Consider the following 22,560-nt stretch of genomic DNA (forward strand, 5'->3'; position numbering starts at 1 on the left):
CCGCGCGCTGTCATTGGGTGTAGGCTCGGCTCGAGGCTCCGCCCCCCCTCGCAGCACTCGTGAGGCGTTGGAGAGCGGCGGGATGCCCTCGCGAACCTTCTGGAACGTGTGACGTCACGGGGCGCAGCGCGGCGCCCCTCCAGCGGGCGTGGGGCCGGACGGGCCGCCATGTTGGGTCCCGGCAGGTAGCGGCAGAGCCTGGCGGCGACCTCGGGTGGGCAGTGCAGCACCGAGGGCTCCCTTGGACTGAGCTGTCCCAGGGAGACAGCAGCGGGTCTGTGTGCCTGGAGCCGTGCGTAGGGTGTGGGTTCCTGCTCCTAACAGGGGCCGTCTCTGTGGAGGGCAGGATGGTGCCGATTCACTGTGGAGGTGCAGATCCCAGGCAGGACCGGGTGCCGCTGTGGCTGCCGAGCGCTGCGTGTCAGCGTGCAGGGCTGGGCACTGCTGCTCCCCGCACGGCTCGTGCTGTTATCTTGGCTTCCCGAGGGCTGTGCCTTGCAGGAAGAGCCGCCCTTTGGGAAGCCATAGTTCTGTGACTTGTGCCTGTTTGGAAGACTTCTCTGGAGCCTGCACCCATAAAGTCCTGACTTTAGAGCTGGGAGGTGATGTGCGTAATGTGCTGCTGTCGTGATGCAAGTGCCGTGTCGTTGTAGCCAAATGGAGGAGGTTTCTGAATGGGGTATTTCAGGGGGATGTTTGGTTCTGCAGCAGATCAGTCGCAGCATGGGTCCCCCTGCCTGGCCCTGTGCTGGGGCCGGTGATGCATTTGCTGTCTCCTGGTGGCATACAGGTGGCTGCCCATGATCATTTCTGCCCATTCCTGAACTGGAAGAGTCAGTGTTTGCACTGTGCTCTTCGCGCAGCATCTGACTCATCGTGATATTAAACCAGCACTTACTGTTATCTGTCTATCTTGCTGTCTATTTGTTTTGCTACCTGTGTGCCTTGAGGGATTGCTGCTCTTGCTACAAAGGGCTTGTGCCTCTCATGCAGTGTGATGCCAGTGCCCTGGGCTTGCAAACTCCTTCAGCTCCCTTTCTGAGTCATTCATCAGCGAAGGCATTGCAGCCCTGGGGCACAGCAGGCTCTGACCTTGTCTGCATTCAAAAACGACCGCTTGGTGTGCAGCTGTGTGGGCTGAAACAAGGACAGTGGGAACAGGCGCGTTTACTGGGAGGCTGCAGCATGGGGCCTGAATGCAGCCTGGAGGCTGCCAAAAGCAGGGCAGGAGGAGGGTCAGCAGAGCCCCTGCCTCCCTTTCTGGGTGCTGTGGTTGGCTGTGTCCTCTTTAACCAAAGTTGCTCTTCCACAGTCTATTATCCACCAGCACATCCGGCACCCTTTTAAAGAAATGCTAGAAAAACACAGGGAAGGGTGATGGGAATAATTAAGGGTATGAAGCAGTTTCCATACAAGGAACAATTACATAAACTAGCTCTCTTCCGTCTGGGGGAAGAGATGACTGAGGGAGGGATGACGGAGAATAATAAAATCATGTGTGTCTGGGGGAAGCTGAGCAGGGAATGGCTGCTCGAGCTCTCTTCCTTTAAAGAGCTTGCTGCCATCACGTGCTAAAATTGGCAGTGGTACCTCGGGGCAAGAGTGTGCTTCCTGCAGCAGTTCGGGATTAACCTGTGGAGCTGCTGACTTTGATGAGGAGGATGCTGAAGGTGTGAAAAACTTGTCTGGGGTCAAAATGCAATTAAGCAAAGAGAAAATCCACTGCAGATTGGTGAGCACGGTGGTGATTTTTCTGGCTGAGAAATTTCCCGGGCTGTGAGCTGCTGGGGTCAAGGAGCACACTGTGAAGGTGTCACCCCAATCTTCATCTCTTCCCAAAGCCTGCCTTAGCAAATGAGCTTCATCCCAGGGAGAGAGAGTGGGGAGGCTGGGAACCATGGCTCGAAGCAGTGGGACCGTTTTTCTGATGAAACATCTTACATAATTATCTAGTGTTTGAAGGTCAGAACAGCAGATGAGGCCATTGAGCTCTGCAACTCCATATATGCATGTTAGATGCTGAGTCCCTGCTGCTGTAAAAGCAGTAAACACAGGCCTCTCCCATGGCTCTACCGCAGCCTCCTCAGGCTGGAAGCTTATGTGGGACACTCCTCAGCCTTGGGTGCACAGATCCCAGCATGGCTGAGCAGACAGGCAGGAGCCATGGCACTCACTGCCACAGTGCCCCCAGTCCTGCTTAGGCTCTCCCAATCCATGTGACACGTGGAAGTCTGGCTGGGCAAGCTCCAAAGATACATCTGAGGACACCGGGCTTGGCGGCAGCATCAGGGTTTGTACTCTGTTCTCTACAGTGGGAGCAGCGCCCACGTATTTGGTGCTGTCTCTTCTTCCTGCCTGTTCCCATCCTCAGAGATGCCACCCTCCTTTTTCAGCACCCGGAGCTGCAGGATGAGGAAAGGGCTGAAAGAAAAAGCCATATCCGTTTGGTTTTTTTTTTTCCTTCTTTTTTATTAAATTACTGTATCACTCTTTATTTTTTATTGCTGAGTAGCCACCTCCTTCCCTACCGGTTAGTGTCCTAGCTGTGATCTCAAGCGGTCATATCTGCAAGGTGGTGCTGGTGGTGGGTTGTCTTCCAGGTCTTGGGGTCAGCTTCAGCCTGCATGCTGTGTAGGTGAGCTTGGTCATGAGGGCACATTCTGTTCCTCCGTACTCTGGCAGCCTCTGGTCTGTCCCCGGAGGAGACCATCCAATTGAGGTGGCTCTGCCAGCCACCAGTACCTCCACCATTCTCGGGAGCCTCAGCACAAGGCCTGCCTGACACTGAGCATGAAAGGGTGTCCAGGAGGTGTCTTGCCCAAAGCCCTGCTCAAAACAGGCTCAGACGTGGGATCACAGATTGTTGCTTAGGGCTTTATCCGGGCTGGTCTTGAAAGCCACTGAAGGCAGCAGCAGCACCGGAATATTTTGTTCCAGCAGCCTCTCCCACGTCCTTGTGACACTGCATCTCATCAGTCTCCCCTGACTCCTGAGGGCACTTGGGAGGAAGGGGACGGAAACGGCTGTTGGTGATGATGGTGATGTTTAGTTTGTCCTTGCCTATTGATGCCGAGGACGCCGGCTGCTGCCTCCCCCTGCCAGCACTGCCGCCGGCCGCTCCGCGCCATGCACCTGTGGGGGTGGCATAATGAGCCGTGTCCTCAGCTCAACCTGCCGCTTCCTCTCCCGGCAGCGTCTGAGCTGCCAGCTGGGTTGTTTCTTTTTCCTTTCTGCCTCTATTCTCAAGTGGTTCACAGCCAGTGTTGGCATCCTCTGTTGGAGACCTCCCCCCAGGCTGATCGTGACGAGCTACCATGATGAGAACCTTGGGCCTGTCAGTTGCATGGAGATGGGAATGGCTCTCCTTGGGAGGACTTGGTCCTCTCCAGTACCCACACCTGTGCCCGGAGAAGACTTTCCAGAGGAGTGGCCAAAACCAGAGTGTGGGAGTGGGATGAGAGGGCACCTAGGTGAGTTCTGTCATGTTTGGTGGGGACGGGATGCCATGGAAATACGGTTACAGACATGGAAATTGAGCTCAGAGTGGCTGAACCCAGCATTTGGTTGAAGTATTCTCTGCTGAGAGAGCTTGACAGTGGCTGGGGTCTTGTGGCACGTGTATTCTACCCATATGCACCCTTCATCCAGCAGTGTAAGGAGCCCGAGTGGCATTGATCACCTGTGGGGAGACATCTGCACATGCTACAGTTCAGCTTGGCTCCATTTCAGCTTCCAGCTGTTGATGTTTGCTGTGCTTTCCTTAGTAAAGAAGGAAATGATGGCTTCTCCTATGGATAATTCCAAATTATACTTTTAATCTACAGATGTTCCCAGAAGCGATGCTGGCTGCCAGGGCTGCTGCTAGAGTTAGGCATGCCAGAGCCAGACAAACCCACCATGTCTGTTTTGTGTGTGTCCAAGCTGCAGATCTGTCTGGCACTGAATCCTTATTTTCTGAAAGGAACTGACAGTGGCAAGGCCCTGTCAGTTCATCAGGGCTCCAACTGGTATTCAGTTGCTGTAGAAAGCTCAATAATACCTTGGTGGTATTACCAAATTATGACTTATTAAAAACAAACAAACAAACAAACAAACAAACAAACTTGGGATTATCCAGCAGAACTGTTTTCTGAAAGAATGCATTGGCTTGCTATTTTATTTTTACTGTATTTTATTCTGACAGCCTTCTGCATAGCACAGCCTTGACAGGACAACCCAAAAGCTGAGGGAACCCTGAGCTCTCCTCTGACTCACAGAATCACAGAATATACCGAGTTCATCCCTTGGCTCCACAGAGGATGGCCTGAAAATCAGACCTTAATTAGCTGAGGGTTCACTCAGGTGGGGATTTAGAAGTGTGTGCTGGTCCTGTGCAGCTGTGCAGCTGTTGGCCACATCTGGAGCACAGGAGCTCCAATTCCCAAAGCCATATCTTAACCCGAGGTAGTGGGCTGGGAGGATGCAGCCCTGAGAGCTGCTCAAGGCACTGGAACAAAGCTGACTGTGGCTAGACCGCTGCCTGTCTGGTGGAATGGTCCTGGGATGGGGACATCACAGAATCACAGAATTGTAGGGGTTGGAAGGGAGCTCCAGAGGTCATCGAGTCCAACCCCCCTGCCAAAGCAGGTTCCCTACAGCAGGTCACACAGGTCGGCATCCAGGCAGGTCTGGAACATCTCCAGAGAAGGAGACTCCACCACCTCCCTGGGCAGCCTGTTCCAGTGCTCCGTCACCTCACTGTAAAGAAGTTCCTGCGCACATTTGTGCAGAACTTCCTATGCTGCAGTTTCCTTTTCCCTTGTCCTGTCTCCACTCACCACTGAAAAGAGTCCGGCCTCGCCATTCTGCCCCCCACACCTCAGATATTTATAGACCTGGATCAGGTCCCCTCTCAGTCTCCTTTTCTCAAGGCTGAACAGACCCAGTTCACTCAGCCTTTCTTCATAGGAGAGATGCTCCAGGCCCTTCACCATCTTCGTGGCCCTCCGCTGGACTCTTTCCAAGAGGTCCCTCTCTTTTTTGTACTGGGGAACCCAGAATTGGACGCAGTTGTCAGGCTCCCTTTTCCCAGGATCCTGAACTCCACCATCACTATAGTCAAGATAGCCCTCAATCTTTGTGCCTGGTTAGTTCCTTCACTAGGAATCAGGTCCGCAAAGGTGTCTTCTCTTGTCAACTCATTGATCCTGCGACATGGTGAAGCCAATCCACAGCGAGGATGAAGGGAAGCAGAGAGCTAAGGTTAAAGAGGGTGCAGACAAACACAGCACTACGGTTTATTGAAAGGGATCAAGCAAAGAGGAGAAAGTCACAGTGCGGAGCGCTTGGGGAGAAAACGAACAGCGCCTAACAAAGCGCTGGGAGAATTAATGCTTGTGCAAAACCAGCCTCGGGCTAATTTCCCGTGCCTGAGCCTTCAATAAGGGCAGCAGCACTGAATGCGCAGCCTGAAGCAGGGAAGGAGAGTGGGAGGGAGGCGGGGAGGAGAAATTGTCACCGCTGAAGGGGAACAAAAGCTCGGCACTTTCGATGAGCCCGGACTGGGGCGGCTGCGCTGCCTGCGGCACCGGGGAGCCGCCGCATGCTGGGACGATTGCAGGGCTGCTCCTTGGCACGAGGCTGTCCTTCAAAGGGTGTAAAACCCAGCGGGGCTGTGGGAACAGCGTGTTCACAGCCTGTGCTGGTGGGGAGGGAACGATCAGAGCCGGTCCTAAATTTGGATAAGCTGAAGGAAAATGAGGAAGTAACATTGGAAGTTCAGCAAGAGAGGCAGCTTCAGTGCTTTTGCTTCCTTGGGGTGCAGTGCTCAGTTCCTGCAGTGCTGGGTGCCATGCGGGTGCTGCACCGCAGCTCGGTGCTGTCGGGAGGCTGCCAGCAAGGGGTGGGCGGTGGAAATGGGATGTTTCCTCGGGCACCTTTTTTATTTAATTAAAATTTTTAAAAAAGGAGAAGTTATTCTAGGAAAAGAAATGAGCTGAATGTACTCCTTTCTGCACGGTGCATTTTCTTGTCCCACCCCCAGCCAGAGTTATGTAAGGACGCAGTCAGAGCAGGGTCATGCCAGGTGCAGACGGTGCAAGCATCTCTGCCCCATGTGTCCTGTATTTGCTGATCCCTCAGCACAAAGCCATGTGTGCACCCATGTGTGCATGTTGTACATGCACGTGTTGCATGTGCTCCGCGATCATGTGTGTACACACATGTATGCACATATGTTGTATAAAGAGTAGAGTTTTGACTTTGTCAGGGTCTCCCCATGATAGCTTTCACTGGACGGTTCCACAGATGTTGAAAAAAAACAGTTTATTGAAGTGACAGACAGAACAGATCAGGCTTGCCACTGATAAATGCCCAGCAGCAACAGCATCAATGCATGTCACTAGTGCTGGCAAAACACTGTGGCTCTTCACCAACAGATAAAGCACAGCACTTACCAAGAAGACATCACTGTCCTGGAGCAGGAAGAGGAGTGCAGTTTCCCATCTCCCCTTCCATCCCTCTCCTTCAATCTCTCTTCCTTTCTCTGCTTCTCCTTTCTCTTCTCTCCCTCCAAGATATTTTCCCTGATGTCCTAAACCATACCTGTTTCTCTCCATGGGGTGATGTTTAGCATCGTTTGGGTGGACAGTTAAGTTCTACATGTTCAGTATGAGTTAACGAATTAAAAACTCTTACTCTGGGTATCGTGGCCTTTGAGAGTCTGTGCTGAAGTGTTATCAGGTTTTTTGTCAACCTTTAGCCAAAACAGGACTGTCCTGCTATTAGACCCCCTCCTTCAGCTGCTTTTGATGCTGACATCATGGATCTCCATCTTCAAGGTTTAGATAAGAGAGAAGTGGGCAGCAGCATCTTTAATGTAATGCTAATCTCACAACACACTGTGTGTGCCAGCATCCAGTGTGCGTGCCAAGATGGTACCTCCAGCCCAGGCCTTCCAGCCCAGACATGGAGTTTTCGGATGTTATGCCACAGTCCCCTGCAGTGATGCCAGAGAAAGATCATGCGCTGCTCTGCATCCCTCCAGGACGAAAAACATGTGTATTACATGTACTGCATGCACAAACATCACACATCCCGTGGCATGACATGGTGCACACCTTGTACATGCATGTGCCATGCATGTGCTGCGTGCTGTGCAGACACACGTCACAGCCCTTGGTCTCTCATGTGCAGAAGTGACATGAGGAGGGCAATGGTGAAAGTCACCCTACTGGAGCAGGTCATCCTCTGGGAGGGAGTCCAGCAATGGGAGGAAGAGGATGGCTATGTGCTTTGCAAGCCCCTTGTCTGGGGAAGAAAAGCTCTCATGGAGCAGGAGATGGGAGTCAGCTTTGCTGGGGATATGGCTGTGGGCACCTCTGTCTGCACGTGCCCATGACTGGAGGGTCTCCTTTGTCTGTGGGGACCCTTCTACCTTCTGAGCCAAGCCATGCAGGAAGCATCTCCCTACTGTAGGCATTTGGGACCAAAAAGAGGTGGGGGAAGTCCATCCCAAAGCCAGCGTGGGTGCCCCTCTGCAAAGAGAGGGATTTCACTGCAGGTGAAATCTCCTCCATCCATGAGCCCCCCACAGCACGGATGCACAGGGACGTGTGCCAAGCAAACCCCTCAGCGTTTAGGAGCTGAGTGCTGCAGGCAGCAGCTGTGGGGGTTGTCCTGGAAGGGCCAAGCACGTCTGGCACAGAACCCATCCTGCACCCATGCTGCCTGCACCTGCTGGGCTTCCGGGGAGGCCGCATGAATGAGGCAAGTCGCTATTTCAGCGCTTCCTCCGGCGAGGCTTCTCCTTTAGAGGCAGCATGTGTGGGCGCTGCCTGCGTATGCGCGGGGGCTCGCTGCCTGCGTGTGCCGGTGGGTGGCGATGGGGGCTTCGGGAGAGGCTTTGCCACGTCAGGGAATCCACGCTGGGGGCTGGCGTGCCCCTGCTGGCCCCGCTGCACCGTCTGCCGGGTGCTGCATTGTGTAATGGTGCTGCTCCCTGCGCCGGGTTTCTGGGATGCTTCAGATGCCCATCGTTCCCGCACCCAGTGACATCCCCTGGTGTCCCCCCTGTCTGGGAGGGGTCTGTTGCAGCAGGTGGAGGGGTCTGCTATGGGGAAATGCCTTTGGCAGCCAAGAAAAACCCTGAAAGCAGACTGCCCTCTTTGTTCTCCTACATACCTCTCAAGGAAAGTGTTTGCTCCAAGGGAAATTTGGGGGTTTCTCCATGCACTGCTCTGCGCACAGCTCCTGGAGTGGTTAGGGTTCCAGGGAGGATGGAGAGCACTGGCTTTGGGACCACTGAGAAATATCAGTTTCTGAAACCTCTTAGTGGAGAGAAAGTAGGGGAGGGGGACAGACATAGGAAGGGCAGGGCTGGGTCGTGGGTGAGAGCCGTCTGATGGGGCTGTGCTGTCTCAGGACACTTTGCACCCCACCGAATGGGTTTGCGTCTTCAGGCTCAATCCTGCACAGCAAATTTGCATGGATATGGGCTCCAGAGCCAGTTCAGTGCTGCTTTTCCACAGCTCCCCACTCTGCCCTCTCCACCATACTCAGTCCCTTTTGTTCCCTGCACTGTATGGGTCTCCGCAACTAGCGGACATGTAAGGACAATGCATATCAGGAGCAATCAGACCTGGCCTGAGGTCCCACAGCTCATCTCATGTCATACCAGGCAATAGGGAGCAAAGGAGATGGCACCTGCAGCAGCTGTCCCGTCCCAGAAGTCCCTGTAGGCACAGAGCAACCGGAATGCAGAAGGTTGAGGTGAGGGGATTCACTGACACTTTGTCTCTCCTCCACGTCTCCAAGTCGGCACAGCGTTGCCATGCTGCTGTCACTGTTGCCATGCTACGCTCACGCTGTCGGAAGAGGATATCAGGTTGCTTTGAGGATGAGGGGACCAGAGATGAAACTGGGGTGATGCTGTGGCCCCTGTACCCCTCCCCTCGCTGCCATCCCAGGGACCTGGTGGTGACAGAGGTGCCACTGCTTGTGGGACTGTTGTGATGGGTGGTGTCCCCAGGCTGGCTGTCCTTCCTTAATTTCTTTTCCTGGATCATGGCCACTGGCTCAGCATCCCCTCCTCTTGCCTTTGATTTTTATCATGCCCCAAGTGCAAGGTGGAAGCGCTCTGTGCCAGGCAGGGGAGCCGCCACACAGCGGGGTCATTTTTTCCCCTTCATCTCTGTATTGATAAAAATTCAACTCACATACCCAAGGCTTAATGAATTCCTGTAAGGCCAGTACCCAGCTGTCCCCCATCAGCAGCTGTCCCCACTACTGGCCCACAGCAGTGTGGTTAACGTGCCCACAGCTGAGCACAGGAGGTGAGCAGAAATAGCTCCTGCAACTGCTCTGCATGGACGACTGGGCAGGGATGGAGCTGTGCACACCCAGCGCTGCCCTGCACAGCAGCTGTGGGTGCATTACTCCACGCCTAGATATGTTTGGAGGGAATTCACATGGAGATGCTGACTCTGTGGCATGGCGAGCCCTGTGAGATGTCGGCTGTGGGATGGGGCAGGACCTTGTTTTGCTGGAGGCATTTCCTCTGCAGATGTAGAAAGCTCACACAGGGTGCCAACTCCCAGACCTCCTGCTGCCTCTCCCCAGACTGGTACCCAGGACCAGGGAGCAGAATGCCGTCAAGGCATCCCACCAGCATCCCCCCTCCACCTCTCTCCTTCCAGCTCCCCCAGTGCTCCACCCCCACTCTCCAGTCTAAATAATTCCTCCTCTGCCTAGTGGTTTGCTCTCATGCTCTCATGTCCCTCCCTTAATCATCACACAGCCAAATGAGACAGATATAGTGTGCGGCTCCTCACGGATCGCTCACTCCAGCCCCCAGATCTCTTTGTGACTGGTCCCTGGCTGTCTGCAGGGTGCCCCCCTCTTTGCTGCCCTTATCATTGTTCCACTGGCAAGAAGGGGCTGTGATAATCCCATTGCATTATGCCATGGTGTGTGGGGCAGGCTGGCTGCTCTGCCCCGTCAGCTAGGTGTGTGGAATGCATGTAACCCAGACTGGAGGACTGGACTCATTGTCCTCAGCCCACTGCTTCCCAGCCCAGTGCCAAAAGCTAGGCTGGCTTTCTAGGGTGGCTGTGAGCCAAATCCATGCTTTCCAGGTATCCTGGCTGCCTTCCTTTCTTCCTGGCCAGCCAGGCTATGCTTCAAACCCAGATCAATCCTAGATGTGCCTTGCCATTGGTGTCACCACTGCATGTGGGCTTACCTGATGTGACCACATATGCTGACTGTCAGACTCAGGGATACATCCTATAAGGAACACGAGTGCAGGGGATCATTTGGGTGGTAGGCATGACATCCCTCGCTCTGCAGTGGTTGAGGTCTGCACAGCTGAAATAGAAAGGCTGAACACACCTTTCCCCTACCACAAATCATTTTCCACCCCTCCTTTTTGCCCTCTGTCCCATGTGCCACCTCCCATTCCTTTTGCAGGGTCAGGGCAATAGGAGCAGGAAGGGCACAGAGAGAGGCACACAACACCTGCTGTCTCTGTGCTGCTCCCAGCACCGACGCAGAGGACCTGGACGCTGCCTGAGTGCTGCGTGGGCTGCTGCCATGAGTCACAGCCTCCAGCAGAGCCACTGCGGGGAGTGCAGTGTTTACAATGCCCACAGTTCGTCTCTTGTCCCTGCACTGTGTGGGCCCCTGTGGCTCCATGTGTGAGCAGGACTGTGGGAATGAAGGAGCGGAGGGCATGAGGAGGTGGTGTTGAGGTCACCTGAGCAGTCAAGGTTGGTCCTGTGTGGGTGCAAGATGGTCTGTAGGAGAACCTGCAGGGAACAGTGGGGGAAGAGAAGGATGGTGTGAGGCAGATGGAGGCCAAAGCCAGGCTTGGGGCAGGAGCAAGGGCACTCCACCACCCTATAAGATGACATTTGGGAACTGAAAGGAGCCTCCTTCGTTCCTGTATGCTTCGATGGCTGCGGGACCAGTGGTGGGGCACGGGTCCGGGCTGCCGTCCCCGGTTCCCGTCCTTCCCTATCTCCGCCACTCCTGGTCGTAGCCCTGTGCCGGGGCGGGACAGTGAAGACGGACCTCCCCTCGTCCCTTTCCGCACCCCGGCCATCAGCGCGGGCCCCAATGCCACCATGCGCTCGCGGCGCAGGAGCGACACCGTGTGGCCACGCCGCTTCTTGGGGTGGGAGAATGCCTAGGACCCTCGCATCCCATCCCGACCTCTCCTCCTCCTTAATCCCCCTGCCGGTCCTGGTCCCAAGTCCCCTCCGAAGTACTGCTGGAAGCTGATGTCCCCGCTGGGCTTGGTGATTCCTGCTCTGTTCTGGAAGGAGTGGATGGTTTACGTCAGGGTGGCAGCGACTTCAGGAGATGTCACCGTTGCTGTCACTGTTGTACACTGCCCACGTGGCCCAGTTTTTTTCTTCCATTGGCCCCTTACAGTCCCCTGGGCTGCAGTGGGGTGAGTTTCAGACATCTCACTGCCGTGCCCCAGCGATGACCCCAGTGCCACCGCTTGCAGAGACACTGCCTGGCTCACCTCTGCCCTCCCATCTGAACGTCACCACATATATCCCCAAAGAGTGGCGGGCTTCGGTGTGAGGCACATTCTGGTTACCTTCCCGTTGCACTTAGCCATGTCCAGGGGAGCCCTGGGGCCATGAGCAGGGATTGGATGGGAGTGCTCTCCTGGGCTCCTCACCCTGGCTTGCAAAGCCAAGCATTCATCTTCCTCGCAAGCTCAGACGCTGCTGTGGCTTACCGATGCCTGTGCAATGTCTGTGAGTCCAGCAGAGGGTGCCACCTTCCCGCAGTGCTGCTGCAGGATACCCTGGGACAGCAAGGACGCCCACGGCCAGGCAGTGCAACTTAGGTGCACAGCTCTGTGGGGCAGCGGGACCTTCCCCTCGGGCCCTTGCTGTGGGATGTCCCAGCAGGAGCACAGTGCCCACGGGACAGCACCCTGCGGTGGCGATGGACCTGGGATGAAGGACCGTGGACCTTGGGGTGATATACAGGCAGCTCTGACACCTCAACTACAATGAAATTATCAAGTCTAGGATTTCCTTCCAGGGAGGGTCTGATCATGAAGGAAGAGTGCATCTGTGGGGTTGGGCTGTCCTTGTTGCAGCCTCAACTCCTACCAACTCCTGTGATATGGGGCTATGAGACCCGTGGTGCTTTGCACCAGCATTCAGGAGAGATTTGCAGTGGCAGAGGAATGCAGGCTACTCAGGCTTTCCTGGGGACAGGGACACATTCTCCAGTTGGACCAGCAGAGGACACTGGTCTTGGTGGAGCAGCACATCAGCATGTCACAGCTGGAATGCCATAGCAGTGCCCTGCAATGCGTTTCCCACCACGTACTGGCAGGCTGGAGACATGTTCTGTCTCCCCACTGGTGGTGGCTGGGGGACTGCATCTGCCACACCCGGTGCACACTGGGCAGCTGACATGGTGGTGACAGTATAACCCTGAGAGGTGTGGGCCAGCCCAGCCACCTGCATCTCTCATTAGCCAACTCCGTGGGGACAGCAGCCAACCACGCGTATTGGCAAGGATGACAGTGTGTGGTGGTGGGGGGGCAAGGGATGATGGAGCCAGAAATGGTGCAGTGCCCTGTACTCAGGCACAGGGGAGTGCCAGGAGCAGAGTGGGCATGACTCTGTCATGGCACTGCACTCATGCCGATGTAGTTTGGGAACAGACTTATGTGTCCTGAGTGTTCCAGAGGTTGGAGACTAGGAGGAAGGGAGGAAGCAAGAAGGGACCTCCACACACACTTCACAGCTTGCTTTGAAACCCTGATCTGGCCCATGCTCTGCTCCTCTACTTGGATCCTGTGGGTGTGCAGAGCATGGATTTGGAGTGCCTTTAGTATCTATGTAGAGTGCAGTCCCACTCTCCTCCCCTGCTCCAGCAGCGTAATGTAAACAGCTGCCCACAGCATTCTGGTTTCAGGTACTCAACTACCTACCAGCTTGTCCTTCTTCCTTCCACCGTCCTCTTCTGCAAAGTGATCGGTACCTGGATTTTCACAGCTGGACACCACTGCTGTGGTTTGGACCCAGTGGCAGCCCCTCTCACTGGGACTCTGTAGCTGTGGGAATGGTCTGCAGGAAAGCCTCCCTTTGCTGGCAGCATTGAAGACCAGGTGCCACCAGCAGCTTTCCCTGGGTGCTGCAGGGATATGTCTAGTACTGGAGAAGCCTTTAACCATCAACACACCTCCAGAGGGCCCTTTGTTATTTGGAGTTTCCCAGCGCAGCTGCAAGCAGCTTGTTCCCAGCACCCAGCCTCCACTGTTGCCCAGGGCTTTTTATCTGGCTGCTCACAGCCTCCAGCACCTCTGTGGACAAGGAGCAGCTTTGGTTCTTGTCAATGTATGAGCTTTCCTCCTTTGCAGAGCTGGGATTGCAGCTGGGAGACAGGGACAGGAGCAGATGTCCCCAGGCACAAGCTTCTCCACCCATAATTGCTGCAGGACTTTTGAGGATGCAAGGAACAGCCTGCATGATGGGACAAGGACCCAAACCCAGGGCAGGGTGTTCAACACAGCAGGAAGCAGTGGGATCCCCCAAAATCCCCCTGGGACAAGCCAGGGGGGTGCTGTATGGCATCTGCGACATGTGCCTTGTACAGTCAGCAGCCAGAGGTTGGTTGGACACAGCTGTTTAATGGATACTTCCCAGTACAGAGCGAAGGCTGCAACACCTTATATCCCCAGCTGCCTGCTCGCTCCAGTCATGTTCCAGCCAGCCAATGCCCCACCTCAGACCCAGCACCTGAAATGTTGCACTGGCACATCTCCCGGCCTCACGTATGGCCTGAATCTCTGTGATTGTCTCACAGCTTGTAAAGGAGGGAGTTTCTGAAGGGGAAAGGGAATGCCTAAAGGGAGTAGGGAGGCCCTAAAGGGGTAAGCGGTGCCCTGATCTGGGGAGGGGGAGCCAAGCGGGATGGTGCCTCCATTGCCCAGGCTGAGGAGGTGGTGATGAGGCCTCGCCAGGTGGGAGCAACCAGACCTCAACCCCAGAGTGCATGGGGCAAGGTCTGCAAAGGACCCTGGGTCGAGCCTGCCCTACTGCCCTGTAGCCTGCTGCCTCACGCCCACCCTGTGAGGCCTTATTCTGGGGGCAGGAGGAAGGACCCTGGAGGACCTTTCCTATTCTCTAGCCACAGTTCTGGGCTGTGGGAGGCTGCCAGCCTGCACTACTGCCCTGAGGGGGACCCAGGGATGTCAGCGCTGCGGGGTGGGGACAGCCTTGCTGCAGTGGAGCCTTCCTCTGCTCCATGGCCTTCAGGGCCTCCCCACTGCAAGGCCTCCAGCACCAGGGGCGTTCTCCCCTGCATCCAAGGCAGCACCTGCTCTGGTTATCGCAACCCGGCACAGCCCACACCTCGGGCATCACCCAGCAAATCCAACACGGAGGCAAGGGGAAAGAGGGAGCAGCTTTCCCACCTGCCAATCAGCTGCTGGCTCCCCACTGGCAGAGGGTGGGGAGCTGCGTGGGATTGGCAGGTGGGATGAAAGGGGCGGTACTTCCCTCAGCCAATGGCATGCGGGGCCGGTCGCCGTGGCAACGGGGCTCCCCTGCAGGGCGACAGGGAAGGCCTCGGCAACCAAGATGGCGCCGGGGCAGGTAGGCCAGGAGCTAGGCCGGCGGCTGCAGGTGGATGGCGGCACTGTTGGGACGGGCTGCCAGGATGTAGGCGACATTCTCCCGCAGGAATCTGGGCCAGTCGATGGACCTGTGGGACAGATGGTGTCACCTCACAGCCCCCTGGAGGACAGCTTCAGAGAGACCTCCCCAGTGCTCGCCCTTCAAGATGGCATGCCCACCACTCCAGGGCGGCCCTCACCTGGCCTCCTCCTGCTCCGACTCCAGCAGTGTCTTCTCCCGGCTCTTGCCGCTGCCGCTGCTGGCTGGGCTGCTCTCTGACATGGGCCCAACATGGCTGATGCTGTGGGGTGACAGAGCACCGTTCAGCCCTGCCACAGACAATGGCTGGCAGGGAAGGGTTTGCAGCATGAGGGAAGGGCTGCAGCCATGGAGGAGGAAAGGAGAGGCCTCTTCAATCTGTGCCAGGGTCCCCTCCGTACCTGACGCTGCAGGATGGTGTCTCCTTCTGGTGCTTGCGGAACCAGGCGTGCTGGGCCTTATGGCACTCGCCCTCCCCGATGAAGCCACTACCATCCTGGTCCAGGGCCAGGAAAGCAGCACGTGCCCGCTCCCGCTCCTTGACTGTCAGCAGCCGCAGCAGGGAGTTCTGGAGACAGAGAGGTTTGGGGAACATCCAGGTTTGGGGATCTCCCACTACTGGCTGTGGAGGATCTGGGCAAAACCCTGGGGTCACAAGCAAGCTGTGATGGACATCCCAACCCTGTGACCATACCGGCGGCCGGAGTTTCTGCAGCAGCTGGATGGACTCATGGGAGAGAAAATCTGGCCACTCGATGTGTCCCTTCTTGTCGGGGTCTAGGGCAGAGAACTGCAGTGTGGCCCGCTCCTCCTGTGCCTCCTCCATAGGCCGCTCAAACTGCTGCTTGTGCACCAGGTGCTTGTAGTGCAGGAAGTCGTCCAGTGTCAGGGAGGTTTCTGTGGGAGCACATTCAGAGCAGCCCTTCCACCAGCCTTCCCCCAGGCGCATCCCCCCCATTTCCCCTGCTTCCTTGCTATGGGATATGCACAGCTGCCATCTTTTGCACAGCTTATACCTTCTGCCCGACAGGGTGACACCCCAACCTGGGAGCCATGTGCAGGGTGAGCAAGGGCTCAGCCCATTCCATCACAGGAGGGATACGCACCTGGGATGATCTTGCACTGCCGCAAGGTCTCCATCAAGCTGTACATCTCCTCCTCTGTCAGCAGGAGGTTGAGGTTGTCCTAGAGGGAAAGGCAGGGAAAGTGTTAGCATCCAATGGTGGGATATAGAGAGGGGGCAGTGTCCCCAGCCCCATGGTTGCTCCCCATTAGTGTTGGTGATGGGAGCTGAGGAACTGTAGAAGCCCCATCGCCCTGGGGCAGGTCACAACATTGGAGCCTGATGGGCACTCACGCAGTAGTAGCAGCTCCAGCCTGTCTCAGTATGTGCAGTCTCTGTCACCTCCACAGCGCTGTCGTTCTGCAGGTAGCCCATGCGGCGCAGGCAGCCATCATGGTACACTCGACTGCAGACACGACAGGGGAAGAGGCTCTCGGCTGTCCACACTTCACAGATCTCACACATCTCATCATTGAGGACCTGTGGAGCAATGGTGCAGCTAAGCACCTTGGGGTGTTCAGCATGGCTCCCTCGCTTGGGGTCCCTACATCACTGGTATGTGTAGGAGTGCAAAGGGAACAGGAGAGTAAATTCTTGGGATAGTAGAAGGAATGTCTGGCTTTGTGGCCAGGGGACCTTATGGAAGGGTGCATGGGTTCACAGGAGTGAATGAAAGGTCAAAGGGTATGGCCGTAGGGTTGGTGGGGTTGTAGCTTCTCTGGAGTCCAGTTCTGCAGGTATGGATGAGCAGGCTCTTAGGCTGTAGGTTGGCTGAACTACAGACTTATGGGTGTGGATAGATGGAAGTTTTGACTTGAGAGTTTGCTGATTGTGTGTGAAAGGACAAGCTGTAAAGTCGTTGGTTGGCTGGGTTGCCAGCTTGTGGTTGTGGATGGATGGTTGTGTAGGGTTGCAGATGTGGGTTGGTGGCTATAGGATTGCAGGCATGTGTGAATAAACCGTGGGGCTGTAGTTTCACTGGGCTGTGAAAGTTGTAGATGTGGATGGTTGGGTTGGTCTGTAAGGTTGTGTGAACAACCAGAGCTGGAAAGATCCCTCTCCCAGATTCTGCCCTACTGAGCTGCGTGTGTGCCGTGGCCAAGCCTGTTGAGCCACCTATCTCAGGGGAATCTGTCACCACCCTGCAGGCATTGGAGGTGCTTGCACATCCCCTGTGCATCTCCAACTCTGGCCTCATCCCTACCTCCCGGTCCCCATGCCCGGCTGCTTGCCTGCTCCCGCTGCTCCAGGCTGATGTCCAGTGGCTCATCATCGTGCAGCTCTCGCTGGGGCCGAATGAAGGCGGGTGGTGTGAACCTGTTGGCTCGATCAAATTCCTCTGGCTCCACACCTCGGCCATCCCGCAGCCGCTCCCAGGCAGCCTTGCTGGCGCTGACCTCTTCTGGCTGTGAGGGCCCTGCAGATGCCTCCTCCTCTGCCTCTTGCACTATCTGCTCCAGTGTCCCCTGGCGCGCGCCCCCAGCCTCTGCCCGCCTCCGTGCTACTGGCTGCTCTCGCAGCCCATCTTTGAAAGCTGACACAGCCAAGCTGACCTTCTGCACCTTCTCCACCGTCTGCCGTCTTGACATCAGCACCCCCATGGCTCTGCAAGGGGGGAAAGGTGCTCAGCGCTAAGCTCTTGTGGTGCAATGCTGTGCCATGCTGCTGTACCACTGAGACAAATCCCTGGTCCCCAAAATATGTACCCATGGTAGCATACTTGGATGGTGACCATGGTGGCTGTGGGGAGAAGGACTCAAACCCCTGCAGAGTTCTGAGCAAGGGAAGTCTGAGTGTTGGGGCACATTTCCTCACCCATCCTTGAACTGCAGCTTCAGCTTAACAAGGATTGCTTGCAGGCCTTTTACACAGCAGACCAGTGGATCCCAGAGGGCCAAGATCACTTGTGACCCTGCTCTTTGCTTGCAGCCCAGAAAAAAAAAAGTGTTTTTAGCCAGCTGAAGGTGCAATGTATCCTCCCAGCATCTCACTGAAGCAGAGCTCATGCTGGTTCTCTTACCTTTCCTAAATTTATTTTCACCCTCAAGTCTCTTCATCTCTCAACCTCAATAGTATGTATGTGTGTGCATCGCGTCCGTGAGTGCTGAGCACCCTGCAGTGCCCTGCAGTCCTCCTCAAAATGTGGCCTGGGGCTGCTTCCTCCCAGGGGAGGCTGGGTCATGGAAGAGCTCTGAGGTGCAGGAGGGGTAATGGAGCAGCTCAAAGGCTTGGTGCATATGGACTCCAAAAAGGGACTTTGGTGCAGAATTGAGGGAAGAGCAGCTTGGGGCAAAATGGGGAGGGCAGCAGTGGCAGGAAACAGGTTGGGCTCTCTATCAGTGCAGGTGGACATGAACCCAGGCTGCACAAGTGCAACAATGGAGTGAGCTGGAGGTGGAGAGAAGGAAAATTTCTTCTCCAGCGATGTGGGGCACTGCATCACCCCAAAGGGATCCCAGCACTACGTTGTGCCTGGCTGGAGTGGAACTGGGGAAGATGTGGCAGACAATAGGAGCTTCCAGCCCTGTAGCCTCCCTGTCCTTGCTGGAGCTGCACGACTGATGGCACTCAGTACCTATGTAAGGGAGGATCATTAGTGCAGCCATCTCCCAGCTTCTCTGGCCTCCGCGGCACACCGGGAGGCAGGGATGTTCCTGGGGAACAAGATAATTAGAAGCAACGATATGACTGGGATTTCACAGTGGCAGGATGACCCAGCTCTGCAGGCACTGCTGCAGCAGGGAGCCTCACCGTAATTACAGCTGCCCCACATCTGAGCTGAGCATGCAGGCAGGCAGCAGACTGCGCCTGCACCAAAGCTGCAGCGGATGCGTGGTCCTGCACTCCCACTCCTGCCTGGCCAGCTCCTGCTGCACCAGCCCTGTTCACGTGCGTGAATGCACACACACATGCATAGGCATGCAAAAACAAATACTACTGCACGCACATATGCATGTTGCTTTCTGGCTCCTCCAATTCTAAGACCATCTGTGCGCACATTTTCACATGCAGTGCTGCGTGTGCACATGTTGTACACCATCTCCTGTGCAGGGGGACACGTGTGTCCCCAGGAGCCACTCTGCAGGTTTGGCACATGTCTTGGGAGCGTGCACATTTGGGCTGGGGTATTCGCATTCATCGGCTCCCACATCCAGTTTGTGGCTGGCACCCAGCACAGCTGCCTGGGCTTTGGAAAGGTGGGAGCGGAGGAGAGCTGGAGGCACGTGTTCAAGCCACAGCAGCAGCATCGCTGCAGCTGTGCTGGTGGGAAGGAAGATACCTGGATGTCTCTGCCTCCATGCAGCTTGGCCACCCCCTGCCCAGGTGGCTCAGAAGCCCATCGGCCATGGGTAGGGTCAACTCTCCTGCTAGGCAGCATTGCAACTCTGCCTGCAACCCACTGAGCTGGGGGTACAGCAACCTCTTGAGCTGCCTCTGCAGGTCCTGTGTCCCTGAGCTCTCCTTGGCCTGTTGCTGGCCTCATCCTATTCAAGGATGCAAAAGAGGAGAGCACTTGGAACACCAGTCTCCCCGGTAGCTGATGTTCCCCAGGCTGGGGAAGCATGGGCTTGTGACATGCCCCATGCCATTGCCAAAGTGTTCCAGTGTACCTTCCTGCCTCAAGTCCCTGGTGATCATCCTATTCCAGTGCCAGCCTGTGTCCCCTGCCACCAGCTGCTGCACGCCTGGCATTGAGCCCAGAGGCCATCACACTTCTGTCATGGCTTGTGTCTGTTCTCAGCCATGCTGGTCTCTATGTCTCTGCTAGAACTACCTGGCTGGATTGCTTCCAACCCAATTTTACTCCTCTCTGGGTGTCTCTGTAACAGGATGTCTGTACATTCAGAGGCAGAATGTCTTCACCCTCATCACCTAGCCAGACCCAGGCCCAAAGCTTCCTAGAAACCCCAGTGTTGCATTGCTTTCTCTAGGTTCCTTCTCTCCTGGTGTCCCCTGGATGTAAAGGCAACCAAAGGTGTCCTTCCCCATAGCAGCCCAGCTTCCTGCCTCTCGCATCCTGACCACTGCATCCTGCATCCCCATGTCACCCTGAGGGAAATTGGCTCTGTTGCTGTTTGTGGCTGCCATTGGAGATGCCCAGCAGTTCAAGATCTGGTGCTGTCACCCTGCTTACCTTGGCCTGAAGCACTGGGGCCTTGACTTTGCTGCTGTGCACCGACACAAGGGCTATTTTTAGGTTGTGGCCATCAAAGAGCTAAATCTGAACTGGTTTTGGCTGCAAACACCCAGCTCAGCTGAGTCCTGCCAGGGGCAATCGCAGTGGTTGTGGGCATCTTCCCTCCTTTCCTTTGCTTTGATCATCTACATCCTATCCTGCCTTATCCCCCAGGCTGCACTGCTTCCCTGTGTTCTTCTGGTGGCAAATGCTCTTTGCTGCTTCATCTCTGGAGTGAACCACAGCGAGGAAGCACTTCATCATCCATGTGCTGTTGGATCATTCTTCCCAGGTAATCAGGGCACTCTGCATGGGGAAACTGAGGCATGGTTGAGGTGGGGCTGGTGTCCAGCATGGAGGCAGCCTGGGAGGAGGTTAGCTGGGCTGGCCTTGGCACCAAAGCCTTGTGCTGGGTGCTGGTGTACTGACTTTGGCTGTGCACAGAGGGGAGGTAATGGTGCGGGTGGATGTGTTGGGTGGATGTGTCACGGGTGGGTGCGGAGCAGCACAGTGCAGCGTGGGCGCAGTGGCGGCTGCAAGCACAGGATGGATGTGTCGGGAACCAGCTGTGGGTGGATGTGTTACGGAACAGCTGGGAGCATAAGGTCGCTGTTACAGCCCGGTGGGGTTCTGAGGGGGCTGCTGCAAGGGTTTTGGGCATGGCATAGGGGCTGGCTTTGGGTGGGCAGCAGCTCAGTGAGCAAAATGAGGTCTTAGTGTGAGCAAAATGAGGTCTTAGTGTGATGCAGCCATGAGCAGGGGCATTGGTATCCTTTGCACCAATCCTGAAAAGATGTAGCAGGGGTGTGTGAGGAGCAGGACCCCTTTGGGGAAGGATGTCATGTCCCCTTCTCCCCCCACCCAACCCTGGCTCCCGTGGACCAGGTCAACTCCTTGCCCTTACGAGTCTAATACTGATTTTTGTCCCCAGTGCTGTGCTTGGGCTACTCCCAGGGCTGCAGCGCTGTGGGGAGAAGCATTAGGAATGCAGTGCAGATATGGGTGACAACCCAGAGATCCCAGGACCCAGCTTGGTCTGAAGGGCAGTGAACAGTGCTGGGAGGAGCTGATGCAGCTCTTGCACAACCCTCCCTGCTGCTGCCTGCCCAGGGCACCCCAATTCCATCCCCTGAACTGACCTGTGCAGCCAGAGATCCCCAGAAGGGTCTGGCAGCAGCCCCTCATCCTCTCTCCCTGGCAGATGATGTGCATTGGGGCCAGGATACTGTCAGGATTGCTGCAGGGAAGTGACCTGGTTGCAGTGTAGCAGAAGGGTTGGTGGCATCCGATGCTGGTAGCAACCTCATCACCCTCTGCAGGGGCAAGGAATGTCTGGAGGGGTGGGCAGAACCCCAGCTGTGCAGTGTTTCTCTCCCGGGGACACCCGGCTGTTGGCTGCTGTCCCTGCAGGATCAGGCTGCCCATCCTGCCGCACCATGGCTGATGTTATAGGTGTGTCGCACGTTTACATCTCCCAGAGGGGGATGAAAATGCCATGACAGCTGAGTCCCTTTCTCTGCAGCAGACACAGCTCCCACCCAGCTCCCCACTTTTCATCTTCATCCCCAGCACCCACATTGGAATCCCACCACCTGCACAAGACCCTTCTGCACCATCCACACCCCCTCTCCCAGGTGCCCCATCCCAGGCGCCCCCTCCCTGGCACCAGGACCCCAGGGTGACCCACCCACGGGTGTTGCGATGCACAACCAGCCCACGCCACTCGCCGAGCAAAGCTCCAGCAGCAGCAAAAAAAGCCACTTACCAGGGTCCTGTTGAGAGCACAAGCCCTAGAGTGCTGCCCATACGATGCCCATCGCCGGCGTTCCCGGCCACCACCTCCTCTCCCCGCGGGTGCTCAGCGCATCCCGCGCTCTGCACGCAAATCCCTGCCGGGGAAAGGAGCGGTGAGGCTGGTACCCGGAGAGCCAGAGCCGTGTGCTGAGCGCCGAAGGATGCAGGAGACAGCGAGATGCTGACAGCGGATGCCGGTGTCTAGCGCACACACACACACACACACACACGCGCGCGCACGGAGGAAGCAGGGAGCTTGTGACTGGGGCTGAGCAGATGCAGCCTGGTTTGCTGTCCCTGTACCAATTGCTGCTTGAGCTGTGTTAAACAGCTCTCCAAGAGATGGAGCATTTTCTTTTTTTTTTTTTAAACTGAGCTGGCATTGGCTGAGAGATACCAATAAAAGCTTTCCCTGCAAATCTTCTGGCCCCCAGGCTGAGCTGCTTTTCTTAGAGACAACCTCAAGGACTACAGAGCTGGGGCTGCTGGTCTGGTGAAGGAGCAGAGGGCTCTGCTTCCACCCTGGGATCTTCCCCATTGAGCTCCAGACACAAACTGCTGCCACTTTAAATCATTACCTACTACTTATCCTGTGGGGCAGGGACACAATGGTTCCTGTTCTCCCAGCACAATACAGCACAAAGGGGTTTCAGATCTCCTGTTGCCGAGGGCTGGAGGGGTGCACACTGCAGGGCTGGGGGTGGTGTGGTAGAAGGGTGGGTGCTGGGCTGATGGGGAGGGGACAGCCCCCAAGCACTGCTGCTGAAGGTGGGATACCCTCTCCATCCCCCTCACCAGCATGGTAAGAGCAGTCACTCATCCCCTGACATGCTTCTGCTATGGGTGTCACTGGC

The 22,560-nt window shown here is 56.1% G+C and overlaps 1 protein-coding gene across 1 annotated transcript; it reads right to left on the reverse strand.

Annotated features, from left to right (window-relative positions):
* Positions 1-13,625: 13,625 nt before the first annotated feature.
* PHF24 (PHD finger protein 24) lies at positions 13,626-22,013 on the reverse strand. Its single transcript, XM_052670620.1, has 8 exons — positions 21,678-22,013; positions 16,968-17,340; positions 16,030-16,215; positions 15,779-15,857; positions 15,367-15,569; positions 15,074-15,240; positions 14,833-14,934; positions 13,626-14,721 (listed from the first exon to the last, which is right to left on the reverse strand). The coding sequence occupies exons 2-8, from the start codon at positions 17,334-17,336 to the stop codon at positions 14,625-14,627; spliced, it is 1,203 nt and encodes a 400-aa protein (XP_052526580.1). The 5' UTR covers positions 17,337-17,340; positions 21,678-22,013; the 3' UTR covers positions 13,626-14,624.
* Between the last annotated feature and the right edge of the window lie 547 nt (positions 22,014-22,560).

The sequence above is a fragment of the Tympanuchus pallidicinctus genome, unplaced genomic scaffold (genome assembly GCF_026119805.1).
Source record: "Tympanuchus pallidicinctus isolate F22 unplaced genomic scaffold, pur_lepc_1.0 scaffold9, whole genome shotgun sequence".
NCBI classification, from domain to species: Eukaryota; Metazoa; Chordata; class Aves; order Galliformes; family Phasianidae; genus Tympanuchus; species Tympanuchus pallidicinctus.